The sequence below is a fragment of the Daldinia childiae genome (genome assembly GCF_008694065.1).
Source record: "Daldinia childiae strain JS-1345 chromosome Unknown Scaffold2, whole genome shotgun sequence".
Lineage (NCBI taxonomy): Eukaryota > Fungi > Ascomycota > Sordariomycetes > Xylariales > Hypoxylaceae > Daldinia > Daldinia childiae.
Genome location: NW_022984643.1, coordinates 4,535,477 through 4,559,851, shown reverse-complemented (window position 1 = coordinate 4,559,851; position 24,375 = coordinate 4,535,477). Strand labels below are relative to the sequence as shown.

The 24,375-nt window shown below is 46.7% G+C and overlaps 7 protein-coding genes across 8 annotated transcripts; 3 read left to right on the top strand and 4 right to left on the bottom strand.

Moving 5' to 3' along the window:
• Positions 1-618: 618 nt before the first annotated feature.
• Positions 619-3,491, bottom strand: GL218_02113 (uncharacterized protein; the record flags this gene model as incomplete). The annotated part of the gene is made up of 7 exons (XM_033578606.1): positions 619-830; positions 886-1,038; positions 1,076-1,336; positions 1,417-1,682; positions 1,792-2,109; positions 2,598-2,871; positions 2,972-3,491. 7 exons carry the CDS (start codon positions 3,489-3,491, stop codon positions 619-621), a joined length of 2,004 nt encoding a protein of 667 aa, XP_033438129.1.
• Positions 3,492-4,081: 590 nt separating this feature from the next.
• GL218_02112 lies at positions 4,082-5,668 on the top strand (the record flags this gene model as incomplete). 2 transcript variants are annotated; one of them, XM_033578604.1, is made up of 7 exons in its annotated part: positions 4,082-4,573; positions 4,641-4,849; positions 4,906-4,954; positions 5,005-5,143; positions 5,197-5,286; positions 5,336-5,473; positions 5,520-5,668. In XM_033578604.1, the coding sequence occupies 7 exons, from the start codon at positions 4,082-4,084 to the stop codon at positions 5,666-5,668; spliced, it is 1,266 nt and encodes a 421-aa protein (XP_033438127.1). The 2 variants fall into 2 exon arrangements, with proteins under 2 accessions (XP_033438127.1, XP_033438128.1); XM_033578605.1 differs by lacking the exons at positions 4,641-4,849; positions 4,906-4,954 and having other exon boundaries at positions 5,336-5,439; positions 5,540-5,668.
• A 693-nt stretch (positions 5,669-6,361) lies between these two features.
• GL218_02111 (putative ATP-dependent RNA helicase PB1A10.06c) lies at positions 6,362-8,128 on the top strand (the record flags this gene model as incomplete). Its single annotated transcript, XM_033578603.1, has 1 exon — positions 6,362-8,128. One exon carries the CDS (start codon positions 6,362-6,364, stop codon positions 8,126-8,128), a length of 1,767 nt encoding a protein of 588 aa, XP_033438126.1.
• A 2,630-nt stretch (positions 8,129-10,758) lies between these two features.
• On the bottom strand, positions 10,759-16,183 carry GL218_02110 (putative hatpase c domain-containing protein; the record flags this gene model as incomplete). Its single annotated transcript, XM_033578602.1, has 4 exons — positions 10,759-10,912; positions 10,967-13,107; positions 14,496-15,571; positions 15,775-16,183. 4 exons carry the CDS (start codon positions 16,181-16,183, stop codon positions 10,759-10,761), a joined length of 3,780 nt encoding a protein of 1,259 aa, XP_033438125.1.
• Positions 16,184-17,082: 899 nt separating this feature from the next.
• On the bottom strand, positions 17,083-17,871 carry GL218_02109 (Multiple myeloma tumor-associated protein 2; the record flags this gene model as incomplete). The annotated part of the gene is made up of 1 exon (XM_033578601.1): positions 17,083-17,871. One exon carries the CDS (start codon positions 17,869-17,871, stop codon positions 17,083-17,085), a length of 789 nt encoding a protein of 262 aa, XP_033439040.1.
• Positions 17,872-18,236: 365 nt separating this feature from the next.
• On the top strand, positions 18,237-19,236 carry GL218_02108 (Mediator of RNA polymerase II transcription subunit 6; the record flags this gene model as incomplete). Its single annotated transcript, XM_033578600.1, has 2 exons — positions 18,237-18,662; positions 18,727-19,236. The coding sequence occupies 2 exons, from the start codon at positions 18,237-18,239 to the stop codon at positions 19,234-19,236; spliced, it is 936 nt and encodes a 311-aa protein (XP_033439041.1).
• A 417-nt stretch (positions 19,237-19,653) lies between these two features.
• On the bottom strand, positions 19,654-20,715 carry GL218_02107 (uncharacterized protein; the record flags this gene model as incomplete). The annotated part of the gene is made up of 2 exons (XM_033578599.1): positions 19,654-19,931; positions 20,040-20,715. The coding sequence occupies 2 exons, from the start codon at positions 20,713-20,715 to the stop codon at positions 19,654-19,656; spliced, it is 954 nt and encodes a 317-aa protein (XP_033439032.1).
• Positions 20,716-24,375: the final 3,660 nt, after the last annotated feature.

The following is a 24,375-nucleotide window of genomic DNA, read 5'->3' as shown; positions in this document are numbered from 1 at the left end:
CATTTATAGTGGTTACGCTTGATGCATATCTTGGCTTAGCAGATTAGAACATCCTATCGAGGCAGTACTTTTGGTAATTCTTCGAATGATACTAGTGAAGGCTTGCCTGGATTATTGCTCTAATAGCACAATGCCGAGGATTCAAGGGGCTCTAATGAGACAAGCTAGACGATACAGTTTCATGTGACTGGCACAGAATTGAGACGAACACGGTGTTGGGGAAAGGATGTCTTACGATACTTGGCGAGTTAATGAAAACCTTGGAACTGTGCTAGAGCCGTAGGACGGTACTAGCCCTACGAACATCTGACCCTGATCTACTGTTTTTTGTAGAACCGATTTGACATTATATTAAAGCACTTAGACATGTGATTACTGAATTGGATAAATACTTGGCGCATGGGACGGCTAATCATGATACTGACTCCCCTGCGTCAACGGCTTCATAGCACATCCTTAGGTGGTTAATGGATAGCGTGGCTAAAGTGAAGCTTTTCGTCCATCTTCTTAATTGGCCTCCCAGTCTCCTTTGACAGCGCTAGAAGCTTCCCTTATCCTACCTATACACAACATCGCCCAATTCCAAATCTGCTCATATATCTACATTGATCGTACAATCTAGAAAATAGCGAGTATATTGGGCGGACTAGCGACGCCGCCGGGGACATTACACGGCTCGCTGACGACGAAGAAAGACCAGCGCTTCTGCGCCTCGCAGTATCTAGCAAGCTTCTCAAGGTCAAAAAGTTCACCGATCGGGCATCCCCAACCAGAAAGAAGGACTTCGTGCAGGATGTGTGGGGAGTCGGGGGGTGCGGGCCAGCTTTCAACTATGGGATGTGTGTTAGTGGTAAGGGGGAAGGGTTGGGAGAAGAGGATACATACAAGAAGGTTGATCTCCTGCTACGGCAGAGAAGTGCTCCCAGATCCAGCGCAACATAGCTTCCGACCGCTCGACGCCGCCGAAGTGGTGCGGGACTACGGCTTGGTAGACGCTGAGCTCGTCGGCGGTTTTCTGGGTGTAGGTTGCTGTGAAGCCTGTTGGTATTGTTAGTTAACTGCCTACCTAAGGTACCTATCTGAAATAAAGGTAAGGGGCTAGAGGTTGAAGTAAAGAGGATAGGAAAGGGGAAATACGCGCCTGAGCGGATGAACAAGATATCACCGAATTTAACCTCAGTCCCTTGCGCAGCTAGGCACGCCTGTAGATCCTCAAGCGGGATCGCATCGCTCTTAAATGGGTCGTAGGGCTTAAGGTCAGCAGCAGGTTGCGCGAGCCGCCAGCTGTGGTAGTCGACTAAGACACCGCGGCCTACGATACCCTGTTCGGCCCATGCTGTTGGGTTGTAAGCTCATTACGCCACATACACATATATATGTACCAAGCCCTCCCCTTTCTCCGGAAAGCAGACGCACCGTGTATCCCATTAACCGTAGTCTTCCCACTACCATCCTCGCCAACGTCGTGTATATCCTCCATAGTCACGCCGTTATAGAACCGCGCCTCGCGCTGGTAGGCATAGTGGCGCAGGCCGTCCCACTGCGTGGATACCTGGGAGTTGAAGGTCCAGACGTCGTCGTTGACGACGCGCGGGGACTTGCGGATGAGGGATTGCGTGAATATGTGGCGTGAGAAGAAGGATTTTTGGGGCTGCGCGTTGAGCGGCCAGTTTAGGGAGATTCTGGAGGGGGATGTGGGTTAGTTTGGGTTGGGTACCTAGTTGGGTCTATAGGGGCGGAGTGGGAGGGGAAAGGATAGGGACTGAACTGGTCTGGACTGGTCATACGTACCTGCGACCTGTTTTGATCTCATCCTTGGCTGCGGCGGCTACCCTTGAGTCTGTTAGTCGGTTGAGTGTTCCTAGCTCGTCTTTGTCACGTATAAACCCCATGCTGAGTAGTGCGGGTCTGTTTGCCGTAGGGGGAGGTCCTCGAAGCTCGGGATGTTGTTGCTGTTGAGCTTGAATCCGGAGACCGGCGGAGCCATGGTTGTGTGTATGTATGTATAAGTCAAGTGAGTATTTGGGATTTTGACTAAATTCCTCTATTATTGATCGAGTGTTTTCTTGCGATGGATAAATCAGTAAAGTGCTAGCCTCGTAGTATGTTCTGTATAGGTAGTTATAAAATAAATGTATTCGATTCATTTCGTGAGCTATTTCCTCCTTTTATGTTAGCACCCTTTCGATACCGTGTCGTGTCGGAAGAGAATATGATGCCGATCGCAAGTCATCCATCTCCCCGCATTCGGATACGTTCCACGGTTGAGATGCAGATTGAGGTTAACCTAGATCTTTACGTCTTTACCTTGGAGTATAGCACTATCTCGATTACTATTTATTATGTGACCCCACAATGGGAACTGGTTCGCTTGGCGGGTTAATATGTAGCGAACCCTTCCCATCTGATCTATGGGATTGGTAGCATTAGTACAGTGGCCTGTCTAATGTGATAAATATTTATCTACTTGCTTATATACCTACGGCTATCTCCCATCCAGAGAGGTATCATCGCGGTTTATATGTAAACGCAATGACTAGATAGTCACATAACTATGCCTGTACGAAAATAATATTGTTAAGGCGCATTTCTGTTACCTACTACCCATGGTTGAATGATTCGTGTTCTGGGGAACAACAATACCAAACTTGTCATAAGGGAAGTTTTCCAGGCTGGCGAGCTGTTCAGCCCGGCCATCGTCGATCGCGCCGAGCTGCTCGTCATTGCCAATCGGATATAACGCTGTTCTCCCGGCAAGCACTTCTTTCTCCTTGCCCTTGTACTCGGCGACGAGGCCGGGGTGAGGAACCCATACGGCCCTCATGCCTGCCCTCCGCCCTGCCTCTACACCCAGGACGCTGTCTTCGAAGACTAGGCACTCAATTAGGCGTGATCTTTGGAATGCCTTCAGGTAGTGATGAATTAATTGCCTGTAGGGCAAGTAGGTAGATATCAGGAGCCGGCTTGCCACTTTGGATCCTAGGATCGTCTCCTAGGACTCGATGTTTTTCCGGAATTAGATCTAGAACAGCCTTCGTTTCTGGCCGCGAAGTCTTGAGCTCATAGTTCGCTCTATGGCTACTCGTAGCAAGGGCAATTTCAACAGGTAACCCCTGTGTATTCTTCGCGCTCCTGAGATCCTTGAGAAGTTTATCTACCCCGGGGAGAGGCTTGCATTCGGGGAAATGGATCCGGTGTTGTTCGGCCTGTTCCTCTTTGAACTGCTCTCTTGATATTGGTAGCTGGGCCCAGCTGTGAAAGGTGTCGCCGTGGGATGAGCCAGGGACGCCCATGAGCTGAGCCTTAATAGACCAGGGGAGACGGGGTCGTCCGTACTTGGTCAAGACTATGTCGGCGCAAAGAGTGTATAAATCTTCGGTGTTAATAAGGAGACCGTCCATGTCAAATAGGCACGCCCGAATTGGGGGAAGGGTCTGAGAACCAACCCCAGAGATCGGTCCCGGACCCTGGTTTTGGTCCACAGCCACCATAACTGAAATAACTAAGATACAATGATAGATAATTCGGATTTATAAATAGGTAGATACGTATAACCTAGGAATGTTTGGAGGCTCGTGTTTTGCATTTGGTATTGCACCAAATACTAAGTAAAATGCGATATTGTGAACCGGTTACTCCCGCCGGGGTTTAATGGATTTGTTCGTTTAAGCTAGACTTGGTCCGTCGGTGGCCGGAGGAGATCGGCTCAACTACTTGTCCCAAGTTTTTGAGTTCTATTAAACATGCCACTGAGACAATGTATAGGAAAGGAGCATGAAGAACTAGAAACCCGATTAGCTATGTATTGGACGCTATCGACTATATATGTCGTACATGTTGATGAACTGCAAGGGCTTGTGTCTTGTTATTGGATAATCTGCTAGTTTCTGCATAAGATTCCCCCACTCAATTATATCAATTATCTCAATTATCTATCTTACTGCTGCTTGCTGAGGTAATTGACTGTGAGACTTTGAAGATATAAGAAGCTCCCAGGCCGTTGGATTAAACATAAGCCTATACATAAACTGTTTTCGTTATATTTACTTAAAATTTGCGAAACTCATAGGAATCATTCATAATGGCTGGAATTACGAAACTTGAACTTCGGACGGCTCTTGGCCCGGTCTATCGAGATGTACTACCGAATCCTCCTCGAGACTGTACGACTGATGAGATCCCGATTATTGACTTGGCACTTATGTTTTCCGAAAAGCTTTCCGACCGTAAAAGTGTCGCCGATAATATCAGATTAGCTGCTACTAATAACGGCTTCTTCTATATCAAGAACCATGGCATACCGGAAGAAGTCATTGCTCAATGCAAGAAGCAAGTGATCAACTTTATGAGACAGCCTCTAGAGAAGAAGATGCTAGTCGACTCTAGGACACATAGCAAGTATTATAACGGATACCTTGGAAACCGAAAGGCCCAGATCTCCCGAACCGAGAGTGTCGACGTCAGAGAGTCATTTTCATTTCGGTATAGCCCGGAGCTCGATCCAGATCATCCAGTGAACGTTTCTGAGCTTCCCGAGGAGGTGAGATCATGGATCCGCGCAGAAGACTTCGTGGTACGTATATTTGGCCTCTATTTATCTACTTTGAGTGGAACTAAGTTGACTGATTTTGGCATCAAAGTGGGAGGGTACAGAGCATTTGCCAAATTTTAAGGAGGACGCTCTCGCATATTGGAGGAGTTGCTTGACTCTAGCTAGGAGGCTAGTTAGGGCATTTGCTCTTTCGCTAGACCTAAAAGAAGATTATTGGGACGACAAAGTCACACACCCAGGAGCAGATGGTGTCTTCAATTACTATCCGCCCAGGACCGTAGAAGAAGTCGAAAATAAGTTTGTTGGTCTAGGAAGTCATACAGACCTGCAACTCTTTACGCTCTTGTGGCAAGACGGGTGGGTGGTTTGCAAGTGCTGTCTAGAGAGGGACAATGGCTGAGGGTAAGACACGAACGGCATGAAGAACTAACAGATGCTAATAATTCCCAAAGGCACCTCCAATTGAAGGAACTCTTGTTGTCAACATTGGCGACTTCATGATGCGGCTCTGCAATGACATTTATAAATCCACTGTTCATAGAGTCACAAACGAGTCCGGTGGAGAACGCGTCTCTCTACCATTCTTCTTTGGTATATCACTATACCGTTGCTTTCCTTGAGATGTTCGCTCACTCGCTTAATAGGTCTTAACTTCAACTGCGTCGAGGGCGTTGTTCCCTCGTGTACCTCGGAGAATAATCCTGCCAAATACAAACCCATCTCCTGCGGCGACTGTAAGTTTCCACATCTAGGCCGAAGGTGACCATAATTAATGAACTTTAGGGTGTCAAATGAGATTCAAGATCGAGAGAGATGAATTTCTCAAAAACCAAGAAGCCAAAAAAGGCAGTAGCTCCAAGTGCTACCGTGGTAGCTATGTAGATGAGGTATTTCGATTCATTGTACCCGATTCTATTAGAGGTGGGGTTTATGATTTTGCTTGTCTGATTTCTCGGCCATCTACAAGACCTTTTGAACGAGTTCAAGGACGTCAAAGAAGGCTTCGCGTTCAGGTTTAAGCGTTTTGAGACCAAGTCCAACGAGGAGATCCCGATTCTCGCCCGAGTTTTTCCTTGCGATGTGACTAGCGATTTGAACAGCATACAGCTGGGCTAAGGATTCACGCTCTTCACCACCTCCACCAAGTAGTGTTTTGGGTGTTAAGTGAGACAAGGGCAGCAAGCTGGAATTTGCTAAGGCCATGTCTACGCTGGCTGGTGATGGTGCCGACAATGATACTTGAATCTATCATTAAATTAATAGTGCGGTTTGGGACATGGATTTAGTACAGTAGTAATTTACCCATTGCGACAATCTGCCCTCTTGAGATAGAGTCATAAGTATCTTGTCCGAAAAGTGCATAGCACAAGCTTCGGTTTCTATTCCGTCAATAAGTCCATTAGCAGTTATTGACTGAGCCGGGAACGGCCATTCGACTGGTTCTGAGGCATCCATATGTTTAAAATGCCAATTAAAAGTTGAAAGTTGAAATTCGAGAATTGAAAGTGGAAAGCTGAAAGATGATCAACTTGTGAGATGTACGTAGGTAATCAGGATAGAGGTAGTCAAACAAGAAGCTGTGGCTAGCATTAAAACACCTATGTACCTAGGTACCTAAGGTACTTGGATATCCACTATAGCGGGTCTACAGCTTATAAAATGGAACCACTACCATTGAAACGACCTAATGTACCCCGCGCTAACTTGATTTGATTCAATCTGGAAGAAATTCTGCCAGGCGGTCAAAATTTCAATGTCGTTTCTCTTCTCAGTACATCACTCAAGTTTTCATCATCGACAACACTAAAAATGCCAAAATTCGTGCCGCGTCAAAGGAAACACAAGGTCCTTGCGCGTGAGAAAGCGTTACAAAATGGCACCCAAGATGGCGGAGATGCACCTCCCCAGATCGACAGCAATGCGCTGGAAATTCTTCCGGACGCTCAGAAAGCAGACCGTGAAGCTAGAAGAGCTCAGTTGAGAAATGAACTGAAGGGTGAAGTTAAGGTTAGCGGCAAAAAAGCTAAGCGCCTTGAGAAATATATCGACAACAAGCTCAAAAAGGATGAGAATCGAGTTCTCCTAGCTGAATTAGCTAAGAATAAGATTGACACCAGCTTATTTTCGAGTAGTCGAAGTCTCGGCCAGGGGAAAGAGACGAGACGCCAGGAACTTAGTCGCGCTCTAAGAGAACGAAGAGCAGGCGTTGGTGAGGACAACGATGATGTTCTCTTCGAAACTAAGGATACTTTCGCAAGCGATGAATCAGAAGATGATTTTGAAGCACATTCGAAAACTAGTCTCTCGGAAAGTCGAGAAGGTGGATTTTCTCAGAATGCTACGCCGGCGGTCAATGGCTCTATTACCAGCAATGCTAAAACTGCTTTAACAGAAAATTCAACAGTTTCAGTAGGGTCGGGGTTAAAACGTCCGTTGGAGTTAGACGACGAGGGGCGACCAGTTATACAAAAGAGACAGAAGCGTGGTGGCGTAAAGTCGAAGGTGCATGCGAAGGTACAAATCATACTACCTGAAATATCACCCGAGAGTGCGGAAGAACGTATGGACGAAGATGACGCTAGCGATGACGAGTGGAATGGGTTTACCTCCGACGCGTCTGCTCATGATTCAGCCAAGTCTCAAGAATCCTCAGAGGACGAGGCTGAGGAAGATGAATCTACAGATCAAGAGTCAAGCAGCGATGATGAATCATCGGAGGAGGAGGAAGACGTTTCGAAGAGGAAAGAGAGATCCTCGGCTTTCAAATCCTGGGCCCATGAACAGCGTAATGTAGCCCTTGGATATGAGCCTGTCGACAATAATAATTCGGTTTTGAATATTACGGTCCCTAAGGATTTTAAGCCACGGCCGCTGGAGCAAGACCCATTACCCATGGAACTACTTCCGACAAAGCACAGCGGGAGAAAGGCGTTTAGTGTTCCAGTCCAGAGGACATCTGAGATACAAGATGCGCGGCTTAAGCTACCGGTAGTAGCCGAGGAGCAGAAGATCATGGAAGCCATTCACAATAATAATGTTGTGGTAATTTGTGGTGCTACTGGATCAGGAAAAACAACACAAGTACCCCAGTTTTTATTCGAAGCTGGGTACGGCTCACCTAACTCACCCACACCAGGTATGATAGGAGTGACACAGCCACGAAAAGTCGCTGCGGTTAGTATGTCAAAGAGGGTTGGACAAGAACTTGGTGATCGATCAAACGCTGTTGCATACCAGATTCGATTCGAGGGCACGGTTGATAATAATACAGCAGTTAAATTTATGACGGATGGTGTGCTTCTTCGTGAAGTCGCCAACGACATCTCCCTTCGCAAATATTCTGCTATTATTATCGATGAAGCTCACGAGAGGAGCGTCAATACAGATATTCTTGTTGGGATGCTTAGCCGAGTTGTTAAGTTGCGAGAGGAAATGTCTAACGAAGACCCCAAGTTAGCTCCACTGAAGTTAATTATCATGTCCGCCACTTTGCGGGTAGACGATTTTAAAAAAATCAAACACTATTCCCAATACCGCCGCCGGTTCTTAACGTTGAGGGCCGGCAACACGCGGTGACTATGCACTTTTCTAGGCAGACCCATCACGACTATGTTGACGAGGCCTTCAAGAAGATTATGAGAGGACATCGTAAGCTCCCACCAGGTAGCTTCCTTGTCTTCCTTACTGGACACGATGAAATACAAAGGTTGAGCAAGAAGCTCAAGCTTGCGACTGGTACTATGAATCCTATCGTATATCCAAAGGTTCGAATATCCGCCAACGACGCTCCTTTAGAAGTCGAGGATATCGACTTTGGAGAAACTAATGAAATGGCGAATGATGATTATGACCTACCATTTATTGACGAGGACGATGAGCAGGATGAGGACGATGGTGAATTCGACATTTCGGAGGAAGTTGGTTCAGGACCCCTGAAAATGCACATACTACCCTTATACTCATTATTACCTACGAGAGAACAAATGCGAGTATTTGACGATCCGCCCGAGGGCTCGCGTGCCGTTATACTTGCAACAAACGTTGCCGAGACAAGTTTGACGATACCTGGTGTTCGCTACGTATTTGATTCGGGGCGGTCCAAAGAACGAAGATATAATAGAGAAACCGGAGTGCAAAGCTACGAGATCGGCTGGATCAGCAAAGCTAGTGCGAATCAAAGAGCCGGACGTGCTGGTCGAACTGGACCAGGTCACTGCTATCGACTATACTCTTCTGCAGTGTATGAGCGGGACTTCCCCGCGTTCGCCGACCCCGAGTTGCTGAGAATGCCCATCGAAGGCGTAGTGTTGCAACTCAAGGCAATGCGGCTGCAACACGTAGTCAACTTCCCCTTTCCTACACCACCAGAGCGGCAAAGCCTTGCTAAAGCTGAGAAACTGCTCCAATATCTCTCAGCCATCAGCGAATCAGGGCAAGCTACTCAAATTGGCCAGACGATGGCAAAGTTCCCTCTCCCGCCCCGCTTTGCGCGCATCCTTCTTGTTGGACATCTCCACGATTGCTTGCCATATACTGTGGCACTCGTTGCAGGATTATCTGTAGCGGAGGTGTTTATCCCAGAAAGTCAAGCAATTCCAGCTCTGGCAATGGATCATGAGCATGACTTCCGCACTAACCAGGATGTAGCCGCAGAAAACCAGCAGATCCTAGCGCGACGTAAGTATAACGGAGTTCACCGAAATTTCTGCTCTCTAGACGATAGTTCCGACGCCATTAAGCTCCTCCAAGTCGTCGGGGAATTCGCACACGACCCGACAGAACATTGGTGCGAGAACCACTTCGTGCGCTTCAAAGCGCTCCAAGAAGCCCAGAAACTCCGCCGGCAGATCACAAGCCTACTTCAAAAAGACATTCCCGCATTCGCCAACCTAACTTTCAAAGAAAAGCTAGACCGGCCTAGTCCCAAGCAAATCACAGCCCTGAAGCAAATGGTTGCCGCAGGCTTCATCGACCAAGTCGCCATCCGCGCTGACCTAGCTCCCTCCCCTCCTGAAATCTTCCGCAAACCCCGCCGCGCCATCGACGTCCCCTACGTGCCCCTTAAGCCCGCCGAGTCGGACCCGCGCGACCCCTTAGCCGGCCTAGTATACATCCACCCGTCGTCCTCGCTCGCGCACCGCAGCCCCCAGGAGTGTCCCGAGTACATCGTATACACCAACCTGCAGCGCGCAGCCGCCGATCCGTCCGCGCAGAAGATTCCCAAGACGAGGATGCTCGCGCTGACGGATGTTACGGGCGCGCAGCTGGCCGCGCTGGCGAAAGGAACCCCGTTGCTGTCGTACGGTAAGCCGATTAAGGAGGTTCCGAGGACGGATGGCGCGCGGGAGTGCTGGGTTGTACCGTATATGCGGGCGGAAGGAGGTGGCGGGTTGGGCTGGCCGTTGCCGGTGAGGAAGATTGTGCAGAGAAAAGTTCCTGGGAAGGGGTGGGTTGCGGAGTGATATGGGGGTTTGGATTATGCTGTTTTAGAGTAGAGTGGGGGGATGGGCGGGGTTGTGTGTTTGTGAAGAGTAATTCGCTGTGGTTATGTATATAAAGGGAGTCGGTGAAATTAAAAAGACGATTTGTTTGCATTCTGTGCTGTATATTTACGCTTTTGATATTTACGAGAATGTATGTGTGTGCTACGAGTTTTGACTATTTCGATGAAATAGGATCAACATGTTTTACGTTTAGTATGTTTATCCCATGAAGTTTCTCCCCTTAATCATATCAACAGATCATTGTATTGTACTAGGTATAAAAAATAAAATTTAGTAATTATTAGCAAATTAAGTATGTTCAACAGTGACTCAACAGAATATAGTATGAACACTCCGCAAATTACAATCATCAAACCAACACATTCTAAATATTCATAACGCACGCGCATCTATTCCGCATAGCGGCGATCTATAGCAAGCAAGCAGCCAATCGTCACGGCTCATCTACTATACAGCGAATCCTCCGCGAATGCAATCGCCTCATCTCGGCGTGATACTCGTCCCCGTCTATATTGCGAGACTGCTAATTCCCCAACGCCTTGAAATGCCAGACAGAACTGTTTGTTATGCTATCTAACTTGGGTTATGTTATGTTATGCTATGTCTTAGTCCGATGTAATAATTCTGCCTTGCGGGGAGAGGTTATAATATCCTCTGATCATGCGAAAACGACATCTATCCTGTGTCTACCAGTTCCATTACTTAGTGTTCTCGGTATGGTGGTGGTGGCGCCGTAGAGGGTCCGGGAAGTGTAGGGAGGAGCGGCCGCTCGTTAGCTGGAGGTGCTGGTTCGCTTTCCAGTAGTCGTGTTACCTTCACCATCATTACGGGGAAGTATTGCTGGATAAATGACTCGCTATTTCATATTAGCATATACTCATAATGATCAATATAACTTAAGTATACTTACGTGTAATAACTGTGGTCTGCATTATGCATCTGAACAAGGTTGTGAGCTAATTCGTGGGCTAATACAACCCACCACCAGACGGAGGCGGCAGCTTTGCCTTGCCCTGACATATTCTCGACGTGAAGCTGGATGAAGAAGCGTAGATTGCAGAAGATACTACCATCACGATTGAAAGCAATCGTACCTCCCTCCTCATCGTAGAAAATGTGTAGTGAGGAGCGGTTGATGGAATAAACATCACTAACGTCGGCTAGTATTGACGCAAAGGAGTTGATAGAGATGTGATTATTCGTAAGGAACTGAGCAGGGTTGAGATTTGGTATCGTCCTTGATACGAATACGCGCATTCCGTTTGATGCGTCCGCTACGAAATTGAGATCCTTTCCTATAGTGTCATCGCAATAAGTAGCTTGTTCCTTAACTTCTCGAGTTGTTGGCGGTGAATAAACCTGGGAAGAGTCATGGGCTCTTGTAGACATGATGGCATTGAGAAGGTTCTGTTGGATTATGGCGGGATTCGTGACCTTGCCGTCGTCCTTCTTGCCAGGTTTGGACCCTGACCCTGTTGAGGGCTCAGCTGGCGGTAACTTAGCTGGCTCTGGGTCTGGGTCTGACTCTATTAAGTTCCTCAGATTATCCTCCGCCTCGCTAGAGGTATCAAAGCCAAATCGTTTAGAGAAATTCGAGAAGAAGCCCTTACTTCTCCTAGTCTGTTGTTGTGGCGTGTTGGCTGGTGGTGGCGAGAGTGATTCGCTGTCATCAGGAGATCCAAATCCGCCAGGCATGCGTGGCGGCGGCGTCCTATTCCTGCTCCTCGAAGCAGCAGCCTGAGTGTTTCTTCTAAATTCTGCTTCTCGTTCCCTGATATTGGCCTGTTCAGCATCCAAGGCCTTGCGCCTTTCTTCCTCTGCAATTCTAGCCTCGGCAGCCTTGGCTCTGAGGATGCGATCAACATTGTATCCGCGGGCTCTCAGGTCCAGTAAATCAAGTTTCAGGAACGGCTCAAAGAAAAAGTACGCTTGCTGACTTGGCCGATTTAGAATAAGTTGACATACTGCTTGTCCTACTTGGTACATATCGGGACGAGAAGATTCGGATGCAACATAAAGGATCCAGCCGTTGGTAGCTTTCAAACTCGCTGCTGACCTCTTTTCGGTGTGCGACTGACTTTGGCCGCGAAGTGATCGGCGAAGCGAGACGGACCGCACAGCTTCTACAGTCAGATTCTTCTCAAGCCACCTCGCATCGTGCTTGATGGCATCCCGCGTGTATCTGGCATACTCGTGGATGAAGATCTTTGAACGTTCGAGAACATGCTTCCGAAGCCAAAGCGCGCCGTCTTGTTTCTCACTCTGCGGTCCAACTCTGAGATCCTCCTGGACAATAGCGGAGAGAGTTTGAGAGCCGAGAGCCATATAGAAGGCTTCTAAAGCGTCTTCCTCTGGCGCACAGATCAAGTGGTCTTTAAACAAGCGGTAGCTAATGTAATCGTCTAAGATAACGATGCTAGCCGGGGTCGCAAGTTGATACGATCTGATTGGTGCCTCGTCTTCCTCAGTTTCCGATGTTTTGTCTTTAGCCGGTGCGCTGATCTCTTTGAATGCAAGGAGAAATGGAGAAGATTTCATCTTCCGCCATAGCTCCTTGTCTCTTTTCAAAGTTGCTGTCTCTTCAGCTAATAGTTTCAAAACGCTTAGGTATTTCTCTGAGCTTTGAAGAACACTAAGCAATCTAGCAGGTTCGCCTGCTGCTAGCTGGGCAATTTCCAGCTTGGTCGGTTCGGTCTTCGAGCCACACGCTGATAGAAATGCATTCGCAGAGCTGCCAAAGTCAACAAAGTCAAAAATATCTCCATACATCGTTGAGCTACCTAGATAGCATTGACGGGGACTTAGGTGGACAACATTGCCGGCCTTATCTTCTTTGTCTGTCGCCAGCCGGGAGGTTGCTAACTCTTTTCTGCGCACTACAGGTACGATAAGAGCTTCTCGAAGCTTTACAATCGCGCTACCATTAAGCTCATTTAGGCGAGTAGCAAAATAGCCAAATAGTGAGACGGCATCCTGGTGGTTTGAGGGAGGTTTGGCCAATAACCGCTCAATGCATTCGTAGATAGGGGGGTCCGCAACCACGCCAAATTTCTGTGTTGCAATTAGTAAAATGACATATAAAACTACAAGGGCAAATAAAATTTTTATACGGCGCAGGGATGAGGATGGAGATCACTACGTAAGATGTGGAAACCTAACATAGCAGCGGCCTCATTCGTAAAACATTGAGATGGAGTCGTGAGTTGCTGAGCATCTCCTTGCAAGGGGAGGAAGGCTTTGGTCGATGCCCCAATATTAGAAGATGCATACTGATTGCTATGGTGGTAAGAGATGAAATAGTTCATAGCATTAGCCCTTACTGTCGGATTGATTGAAGCCATCATGACGACAATTATAGAAGCTGGAGGATATGGACGAAGGCCAAGATCGATTAAAAATTTCCCTTCGGCGCTTCCAGGCCGTAGGTTTCCACCCGGCCATTGAATGAGCCTGAGTCCAAGTGATCGAAGTGGGCCTTTAGGTTCATAAAGATCAGAGACTTTATACAGCTGTGAGCTTGCTTTGGTTGACTCTAGACCATAGGGTCCATCTTCGGCCGGACAAATACGTGATTCCTTGAGTTTTCTTAGATCATCTTTTGGAATATCTTGCCGTACTGATGCCAAATATTTGATAAGTTCGACATGACTCCATTTTGCTTGTCCAGAATCCTCAGCCTCTGCTGAGCGATTTAGCAACCGTGTGAAGATCGTATCCAGATCAACAGTTTTTCTGACTCCGATAGCGGTGAGAAATTTGTCCTTGAGTGAGGAGCATCCCTCAATAGTTGGAAGATCATCGAACAATTTCACACTCTGGAAGAATGACTCTGTTGGCTTCCTCATTCCCAACTTGGTGGGCATAACAGTATGGTTCTGGAGCAATGACGTAACGGTTCCTTTGGAGCTCTGACTAAGATTGTCCCAGCTTTTTGACAATACCGTTAGGATTTGTATCGAAAACTTAGGGGACTTGGTTAAGTTCTGTTCATCTGGTCTCCTCGAACCGGTTTCGATCAGGAACCGAAGCCAAGGAACAATCTCAAGGGATTCCCACCCTAGAGCTTGCAATTGAACCGAATTGCAGTGCTTAGTAAAATCGTACGGCAAAGTAGTCGGCGGGATTGGCAAGCCAGCTGGTATCTTGTTTGGGCTAATATAATTCTTGATGTTTCCTAGGGCGATTATACCGCCTTGCTCATCAGCCCCATCGGTGACGAGGCCCACTGCAACATCAAGAAGTCTGTCCCTACTCGGTAAATCAAGCTCGCCTTCAGCAGCCTTTTTACTGGCCCAATCTATGAAACTAATGAGTTGGGCTTTATTAAGCGGGTTTCCAGATAGTTCTATCCGGACATCGTCCACAGTTATGGCAGAAAGTAAATCAAATTCTACCAATTTCTGAATGAAGCCAGTAGTTCCAAGTTCGGGTGGAATTACCGGAATTCCATCAACAAATTTAGCAAGTTCTTCTGAACCAAGCCGAACTTTGTTAGTAGGAAGAACACCTCGACTGCTGTAGACTTCTACGAAGGGTTTTTTGTATGATGTCCAGAATGCTTCCTCAATTATCTGCGAAACATGACCACTGGGCGTAGAATCTCCGAATGTGAAAGCCTTTAGCGTATGTAATGCTTCTGGCATATATTTGGCGACCTCTTTCGATGTGATGCCGGCGTTTGATGTCTCCGCAGCTCGCTGCAATTTGATCTGCAATTCGGCCATCTCATTCGAAAAAGCAAGGCGAGTCATGATACCAGCAGCTCGCAGCATTTCAATATTCCATGTCCTGACCCATCTTGCATTTAAGTCAATAGCCTCCCGTTCTACAGTAGGTATGACGGAGGGCGCTGAAATATGAATACCAGCACCGGTCGTCTGGGTAGTTGGAAACCCAATGAAGATTCGTCCGCCTTTCTTGCTCGGTAGTACAGAGGCAAATACATTAGTAGCCTTAGAAACAGCTGTAGAGCTCGTAGAACTCTGCGAGGCTTGCGTTTCATCATATGAAGAAGTCAATACTGACAACTTAGCTAGCTTTGGTGGAGGCTTTTTGGTGGCCCTCTCTAGCTCTGCCGAGAAATTAGTAGTAACGGACGTCTTGATCGCAGCAGTAGTCACCCTAAGAAATATACTGCTTGACGACAATGTAGTTATATCTTCAGATATGGCCTCTTGGGCAAGTTTCTCTTCTTTCGCTACTTTGTTGGCTTTCGCTGTGGTAGGGTTGGCGGTGAGCCTAGAAAAGAAGCTCCGTAAAGACGGCATCTCCGAGCTACCTGACCCGTAAGCCTCGCTCTTGGCCGTTGCTGCTACTTCGGGTTTCCACCCGATAGCGCCCATGAATGATGCGTCTATCTGTGCGCTCGCACGTTCAACGCTCTGGACCTTCATGAGACGTTCTTTGGTCGTGGTTTCGACATCTCTTGACAGCGCAACGTCGACGCTAGGACTAGTTTTCTTTTTCAGATGGAGGATTTTGTAGTCATCGATCCAGAATTCAATATTCTGGAGCGCTACGAATGTTAAGCTTGTAGCTAAGAACTGACTAACAGACAGTAGATTTGGCAAAGTTGTTGTCGCATTTCGATAGTCTAGAACGAAGGCTGTATCTGAGCTGCATTGATCCTCAGGGACCTGTAGTTTTCTTGTAAAGAGAGCATTCCCTTTCCAATAGAAGGCCATAGCCTCGTGGCCTGAGCTGACAAGGGTTCCTCACAGTCCGCGAAGACACTATAGAATCCTACACCAAAAGCGCCAATCTTAGTCTCGTCGGGGTTGCCCTCGGCGATCCTCTTAAGCCTTCCCCAGTCAGTCTTTGTAAATGGTTGGCCATTGTTCTGAACGACAAGTCGCTTGAGGGTATGATTTGCGATTACGTGCTTCAGGATCTCGGATCGATCTGTAGTAGGTGGTAGAGGAACTTGAGTCGAGGGTAGGGTTTCCCACTTTATCTTGACAGTAGTGGCTTGGGCGTCGGCGGCATTCTGAATAAGCTCCCGCAATGTAGTCCACTCGCCCGAATATCTCGCTAAAACCTTGTCGATTAAAGCTCGAGTATCAACGGTTACGGCTTCCTCATCTTCGCCGTCCCGTAAGGCAGCGGCTCGAAGCTTTCCATAATCCATTGTTACGGTTAGTAAAGTAGATGGTTGTTTAGTAGGGCATAATAGTAAAGAAACGTGGTTGTGATTTGTACTCTAGCGAAAGAGGGAAAAATAAAGAAGTATTTATTGACTCGAGAAAGACATCTCCTGTAAACAAGAGGCGCGTGGTTTGGTTTGGTTTGGTTTGGTTTGCGGAATATGAGGCAGTCATCCAATTTAATAGTGGCAATTGCTGAGGCTGCAGCTGCGGCAAAGACCCGCGTAAGGTATTAGCTCTTAGGCAAATTACTCAGGTAAATTCTAGAACAAACAACATGTAGAACAATAAACATGTAAACGGTAAAATAAACTAAATCTCGGTGACAGTGAATAAACGCATACACGCGACAAAGATAAATGTATGTACACTGTAAGGTCGAAGGGGGGTTTGAAGCCTCTTGATTCGTCTTGGCTTTTTGGTAATGATGCAGGTCTAGCCCCCAGCTCCAGGTTTAGGGGATTGATAGGTCCGAAAATAGGTATCTACCTCATATGTACATATATCTGTAGTAAACTCCACTTAACTCCGCATGTTCATGTATGTACTTTGACATTTGACATCCAGTTACTGTAAACATTGGAAATCACCTACAGCTTTAATTTAGGTCCATACCTATATATACCAGGTAGGTACCTAGGCAGATAATGTTTAAGGTACATCCTTCCTTCTTACGTCCCCGTGCTACCAGCTCTTGGGCTGTTTACAAACACATAGTAGGTCATACTGGGTTGTTCTTTGTAAACACTGTTCCTTGCAAACTCGAGAATAATCTCGTAAACATGAGGCATCTCATGAATATGTAGCATTAACTACTAATTTAATATCGGCCTAGCAAAATTATATAGTATACCTATTATAGCTTATGTAATTTGTTTTATGGCTATCGGTGGTGATCGCCGGGGGAATTCCTTCTCCCACGTCGCTGGGGGCTTCGACTTCGCCGTGGTCTCCTATCCCTTGATCTAGGCCTAAAGCTTTCTTTCCCGTCTCTTTTCCGCTCAATCCTCTCTGGGCTCCGAGAGCGGCTATGTTCTCGTCGGTGAGATATTCTATGTCTATGGTCCCCCTGCTCAGGACTATAACTCCTCCGCCTCCGATGATCATGCCTGTCGTCTTTTTCATCTCTTGATCTATGATTATAGTGCTCACTTCTTCTCCTGGGTGATCTGTCCCGATGTCTCTCTCGACTACGGCTTCTGCTCCTATGTCTCCTCCGGTGATGCCGTCCAGAGTCGTGTTGTTTTGTGGATGTCTGCCGGGCGTCGTTGGGTAACCGTTTAGTATCCGCTGGAGTAGCAGTAGAATCTCCACTGTCCATCACACCTCTTCCTTCGCTTACACCTATAGCATTCGCACCTGTAACGTTTCGGGGAGCAACGGGCAAACCTAACGCACGAGCTAGCGCATCTTCTTCTGCTTCTTTAATTCGCTTGAGCTCTTCTTTTCGCTCCCTGGCTGCCCTTTCCTGTTCCGTCTCTGTAGAGGATGCTTCCGTCGCGTCAGCTTTCGCGTACCAGGTGAGATCTTTGCCTTTTGCCCAACGACCGACTGGGGCTTTCAGACTATGACCGAGGTAGTTCTCGCGGTGGTTCGAAGTGGCGACATCCTCCCAATTGAAGTTGACCCCGCCGCGCGAGCCCGTTTTACGGATGCTCGATACAAGATCCATAGCGTTGTGCTAGCTGGTTATATGGTTGAATCGAATTAGGATTGATATTTCTCGGGAAGTCTTGCGAAGTGCTGTGGAGGTATAGAGATGGGAGTGTTGATGGATGATTGAAGCTTAAGAATATTAATTGAATTGAGGATAAGTACGAAGTACCTAAGTACCTAACTAAGACACTAAAATGTACCCTGCATTACCTAACAGTCCCACTTGAAGCCACTAGGGCGGTACTGTACCTGTCTAATACAATATCGATAAGAGCTTCCCGCAATCCACTCTCCACACCTTAGAGTCAAACTTCCATCTTTCGAGCTTCCGACTACTTCTCACTTCCTAGTTAAGGCCGATCCGACGGGAAATCGACAAAAATGGCGACGAGCAACGAGCCACTAGACGAGATTCAATGGCGCCATCCAAACTATGCGCAAACCCTAGGAGGCCTACATTCCAATAACATACTCTTTTACTTCGCCGAGTCTCCCTTCTTCGACCGTACTTCCAACAATGCCGTTCTCTTTACCCAAGCTACATTCAATGAAAACATGAAGTTCATAATCTCGACCCGTGAGCAATTTGAGGGCCGCCTCAAACAAATGTCAGGATTAGAGTATATAGTCGCCCAAGAGCCTGCCGAGTCGGGTCCCGGTATGGGGACTGGCGTCTGGGTCATCCACAAGCAGACGCGTCGCAAACGGGATCCCGAGGACGAGGTCACTGTCCATGCGGCGTATTATGTCATCGGGGAAAATGTGTATATGGCACCAACACTTGCGGATATCTTGAGTTTCCGCATGGTATTTATCCCATATATTACCCTTCTCATTTACAAAATATTCGAGCCTAACATTTGGTCTCTAGGTTACTATCTCATCAGCTTTGAGCAAATGTTTCGCGGCTGCGGATAACGCACGAACCTGGTCGCCAGCCCACGGACATATGTACAAAACAGCACCCAGTACTACAAACAATAGAGCACAAGCACTAGAGTCGAAAGGGGCGACGCCAATGCCCGAGGGACAAGGGAACAAGACAGCTCCGGAATCAAAGAAGACGACTCAATCAGTAGCCGTGGACTCTCGATTAGCCGAGCATTCATTCATGATACACATGCAATACGGTGGGGACTACATGGATGAGAATCCCATCACTGGTAAACCTGGTGAATTCCACCTCACATCCACAGGTCGTAAAGAAAAACTCCAAACATTAGCTTTGCCGAATCTCGACACATCTTTTAAGAGCTCTACGATTACTCAGCCAGATAAGAAGGATACGAAGGGTGATAAGACGCCAAAGACCCCTACAGGAATGCCGTCTAAATCCAGGCGGAAGAAGAGTAAGGCTGGTGCTACTCCGACTTCTGCGTAGAACGCCGAAGGTTCCGAAGGTAGTAAAGGTGTTAAAGGTGGTAAAGGTAGTAAAAAGAAAAAGAAGGCAAAAGGCTCTTCTCCTAATGTATAGTTAGAGGGTTTTGTAACAGGTTGGCGTTTAGGGGACCAGGTAACCGGATATTGATACCCCCTACTATAGGTATAGTCATAGGTATTTGACTTTAGCGACAGACTAATTCTGGTCTCAGGTCCTGACCTTAATATGAACTTGATGTTGAAACGATTTCAAGTGGCCTGCTACTGTGTATCCCGTTTTCAAGTATTACAACTTCATGCCGATACCAAAATATCATGAAAAGGAAAACGAGCGTGGCAATAATAAGGGATAAGCAAATTACCAAGCCGACTTCTACTACATTACAGACTATCCAAAAAATTATATAGCAGACAAAAATCAGCCCATCTTCACCTCCACGGCACTATACGGTTTCTCTGCTTTGCCGCTCCCGTAGCTCAACCCTCTTCTCACCATCGGACTTTCCGTAGCTCTGGACCCATCGTGCAGCATGATCGAGTTCATCTCGCTTAGCTGGACCTCTTCACCGGCCCGGGGGCGCATCTCGCTCTCGTACGCGTCGATCAATTCAGCCTGCGACCGGCCTTCGGGGTTGGCTAGTAATTTGACGAGGTTATAAACGTCGGCGATACCATGGCTTAACCCTTGTCCACGGTCTAGATGAAGCGTGTTACGTTAGTATTCAACTTTTTCTCCTTCAAGATAACTATGGAAACATCCGTAGATGTGGCAGTCATAAAAAAAGGGACAGGGAGTCTACTTACGATACGTCATAGGGTGCGCCGCGTCACCTACCAGCGTCACGAGACCCCCGTGATTATCCCACTTATGCTCCGGCAAGCTCGGGTCCCAATTCGACAGGCCAACCCAGTAGACCTCATCGTGGTCGTCAGGCAGCAACTCAAAGCACTTGCGTATGGGGTTCGCAAACGCCTTGCTCTTCTCCTTGGCCTGGCGCAGGCGATCGCGAATGCTCATGCCCGCCGCCACCTCCGCAGCCTGTTCCTCGAGACTGCTCGGCCACGCGACGTAGAAGGTAAATCGCCATTTCTCGGGTTGGTCCTTGTCGATCCCGTCCATCAGCGTCAGCGCGCCGAGCATATTGTCCGGGTGCGGCCAGATGCTAGCCAGTGCGTTGCCGGCGATTTTCCGCAGGGCCACGGCAAACTCGGCCGAGAATGATGCGGTGATAAAGGTCGCTACGAGGGGTAGTCGCTTGACTGCAGCACGCTCGACGCCGACTAGTTCCCTGCGAACTTTGCTCTGGCTTCCGTCAGCACCGATGAGCAGACGGCCCGTCTCTGAGGTTCCGTCTGAGAAGTACGCCGTGACGCTCTTGCCGTCGTCCGCGTACGAGATGCGCTCGAACTTCTTGTTATAGCGCAGGTCCGGGAGGCCTTCGGAGGCGAACTTGCGTAGAGCGATCGCAGGACGCGGCATAGATTTTCCGCGGGTTTTTCTGCTAAAACCTCGCCTGTCTTACCGTTGATTATGGGGAAGTACTCGAGCTGTGCGGGTTTGAGATAGGGATCGACCATTGTCCAGTCTATATGGCTCCATTTCTCCTCTCCTACCATGGACTCTAAGAGCGTGGTAGCCCAGTGCAGAGCGATTCCCCAGTCTCGTCCGCTAATAGGTTAAAGAATATTGTGTTAGTCTCCGATAACTCATCGTTTTTAAAGAAGGGAAATCTTCCACGATATCATTTTGCTTACTGCTACTTATTAGTCGCTACACACAAGATAATCAAAAAACACAAAGAAAATAGGAGTATAGGTATCAAAACGTTATGCTCTTATACATACCCTTCGCGGGACGAGTGTTTCGTCTCTCTCAAAGATTATAGATCGGATGCCTTTCTAGTCGTATCTTAGTAAAAGGGTCTCTAGAAAGGTATATGTTTGGGGCGAGAGAGAGAGAGCATAATTTACCATGTGAAGAGCTTGAGCTAGAACCATTCCATTACAGCCTAGGAGGGTAGAGTATATATTAGTACTTCAGTGCTTGTTTTAGAAATCTCTCATTGTGATAGAAGCTCTCTTACCGGCGCCAATGATGAGAATCGGCAGATCCGCTTGTTTACCGTTTTCTGCCATTATGGTATTAGACAAAAGCAGCGTTCTTATTAGTTCAAATGTAAAGTGTTTAGTTGTAAATATGATATCGAAGACTCCTAGATATAACTCTAGAATATCTTATAACCATGAGAGTTGAGCTAACATTATCCACAACTTGATGCGGAGTTAATGGTAAAATCCATCTCGTCCAGATATGTCCATTATATATTCATCCGACTCCGCGATATGTCACCCCTATACTCTAGTTCGCTGTCTGTCGTTAGTAACTTTTCAAGGACGAGACGTGGGGCATCGCGCTGAACAGAGTTACATCCGGCTCCTCTACCCCCATCCACTAATCATGCCCGCGATCTGCCCGGAAACCGAAGTGGAGTTCACCCCTGATGTAATTAAGGTTAACATCCAATGAAGAGCTGGTGGACTCTCATATCATTCGCCCTTCGCATCCTTGCGTCAGGCGCGAGAGCACAAAGCCTCCTATTCGAATTCCTCAGATCATTAGCGAAGAAGGTCTGCTGCCACGAGATCGAACGACGGAGACGATTTCGCGTCTACGATGGCACGAAGAGGTGGGGTACAGACCACTTTGGAGACCATTCGTGGTTACAATTAAACGCCTGCAGACTTCACGACGAAAGATGTTTCCTCATTCGGATAAACTGTCTTATAAGTATGGTAGATCAGATGCTCGATGTCACGCCCGATTCGAGATACACAACAAAGAGTATACCGTTTACCCGGGAAGGGAATTTAACTTCAAGCTTTCCTATCTTCTAGTTGCATTACAGCTGATGCAGGGAGTACTATGATTGGGTGGACTTTACCTGTGGCTTTACCATAGTTGCGAGCCCTCGAATTAGATCACATACCTAATATAATGCTAAAGCAGCCAAACCGGCTAGAATTGCAGATAATCACCAATATTACGTCAATTATATACCTCTATTAAATCCATCCGACTGATTACTGAGCGCATTTTATTAAAGTATCGCCGTTAAATCCGGTAGTGGTACCTCGTCCCACAGTTTGGCTTTAGTACCGAGAATAAGTATTTTCTTCTCATAAATTACTCGTCTCCTAGTAAGTAAGTACCTGTTATAACGGTATTCATAGTTGGCTAATTATATATTATCTTCTCTTTTATCTATTAGGCTAACGTTGCTAACAAGCTACCGGGCTTTTGACGTGATATAATGATCATAATCATGTTGCTAAATATCATAGGATTTTACCATAATAAGTATAACAAAATAATATGAATAACCAGAATTAACTGTGTAAGACAATGTATTTACTATTGTGTAGTGTTTATACTAAAGCTATTTGTGTAACACTAGAAGGTATGCTAAATCTATGACACGTACTACTGTTGTTAGCTGAAGAAGCACAATTCGTATATAACGTAGCATTATGGAAACTATAACTCTTTTGAACAAAGTTGACTTGCCGAATATATACCGGATGTAACATAGTAAGTTCTATCTGCGAAATCAGGTGACTTCAACTACCTACCTAGGTATGATTTCTCATCCTTCAATGTCCAATATTGTCAGGGGGTTTATACCCAGGTGATTGATGTTATACACAGAGTGAATATCTAGGATAGGTATACCAAAAGGATGATATGTTGAACTAGTAACGCCTGGCTTCCACTCTCTTTCGAGGGCTCGTAGCGCCCTTATATAGTAGATAGACCCCTGTAGGCCTCCTTACCTACTTATATCCTGACAAATATACTATCAACATAAGAGAATATTAAGTAGGCCTAAATAATGAAAAAGATTGTCATAAATTAAGAAGTCATACCTGTAAGAGACCAACAGCTTAGATAATTCTTAAAGGCCGAGATACTAATATTGTTTCTCTATCCTCTAGTTATAAGAATACCCAAAAGACTTCACTGTCAAAAAACTTTTGAAATCATAGGCAAGTTTGTATTTCCCAAGAAATATTTTGTGTCGTGATGGTCTTGTCTACTTTTTTTTACAATACAAACCACCGTTCAGTCCAACTTAACCAAAAAGATTGTTCTCGTAATATACGTTAGTTAGTTAAAGTCCAGCCAATGTTAAATCTCAAACTTTTTATTTTTATTTCTTCACTTTGTTCCCCCCTTTCTCCTCCCCCTAAACTAGGTAGCCTAATCCCTCTACAGTATCTGCCTCTTTCTATCAACGTGTAAAATGATTCATGCCTACCTATGTAGAACTAAGGTTTGTCCGCGCACCGTTATTCCACCCAGCAATACAGTGATTCGGTCTGATATTGCGTCGGCTCATACAACTGGCAAACTCAAGTAGCGTGAGTCAAGGTAATTGACCACTTTTGCAATCTTATTTATTTTTTATTCTTTACCTTAACTTTTGTTCAGCTATCTACTAAATAACCTCTGTCCGCACTACGTCTCTACTCCCTAAATTTACCTTGCTTACTTGGTACAAAGCAAAGCTTCATTAAGATCTACAAGCTGGCCTACGATAAGGTATCTCAAGATGGCATCGGACACAGTTGAAAATCCAGACAATCCAGACAATCTAGATACAGACATGATTCTTCGCGCTTGTTCGAGTCCTGGAGGAAACGACATGGGATAATATCTTTCAGACCCGCGCGAAACGCAAATGGTCCTAGTATCTCTTCAGACAGCCTTTAAAACTCCGCCCGCGTCAGGAATTGGTAACTTAGACCGTCTCCCTACAGAGCTGATATTGATGGTACTGATCATCTCGATATCCATTCCTACTTTCAATTTCGCCAAGTCAATCGTCGCGCTCGTGTCCTATCAACCACGCATGAATACGAATTAATTGCGAAACATGGGACGCAAGGTTTGCTGAGGTTACTGGGCACCGGTATAGCGCATAATCTCACCATCACAGACCTATACCGCCTCCTCATCAACCCTTACTGCAGTATATGCGGCTCCCTTGGTAGCTATCTTTTTGCAATCACCGCTACGCGTTGTTGCGGTTTTTGTATGGTCATTCGTCCGAAGTTCACGTCATTCACAGGACTACTTTGG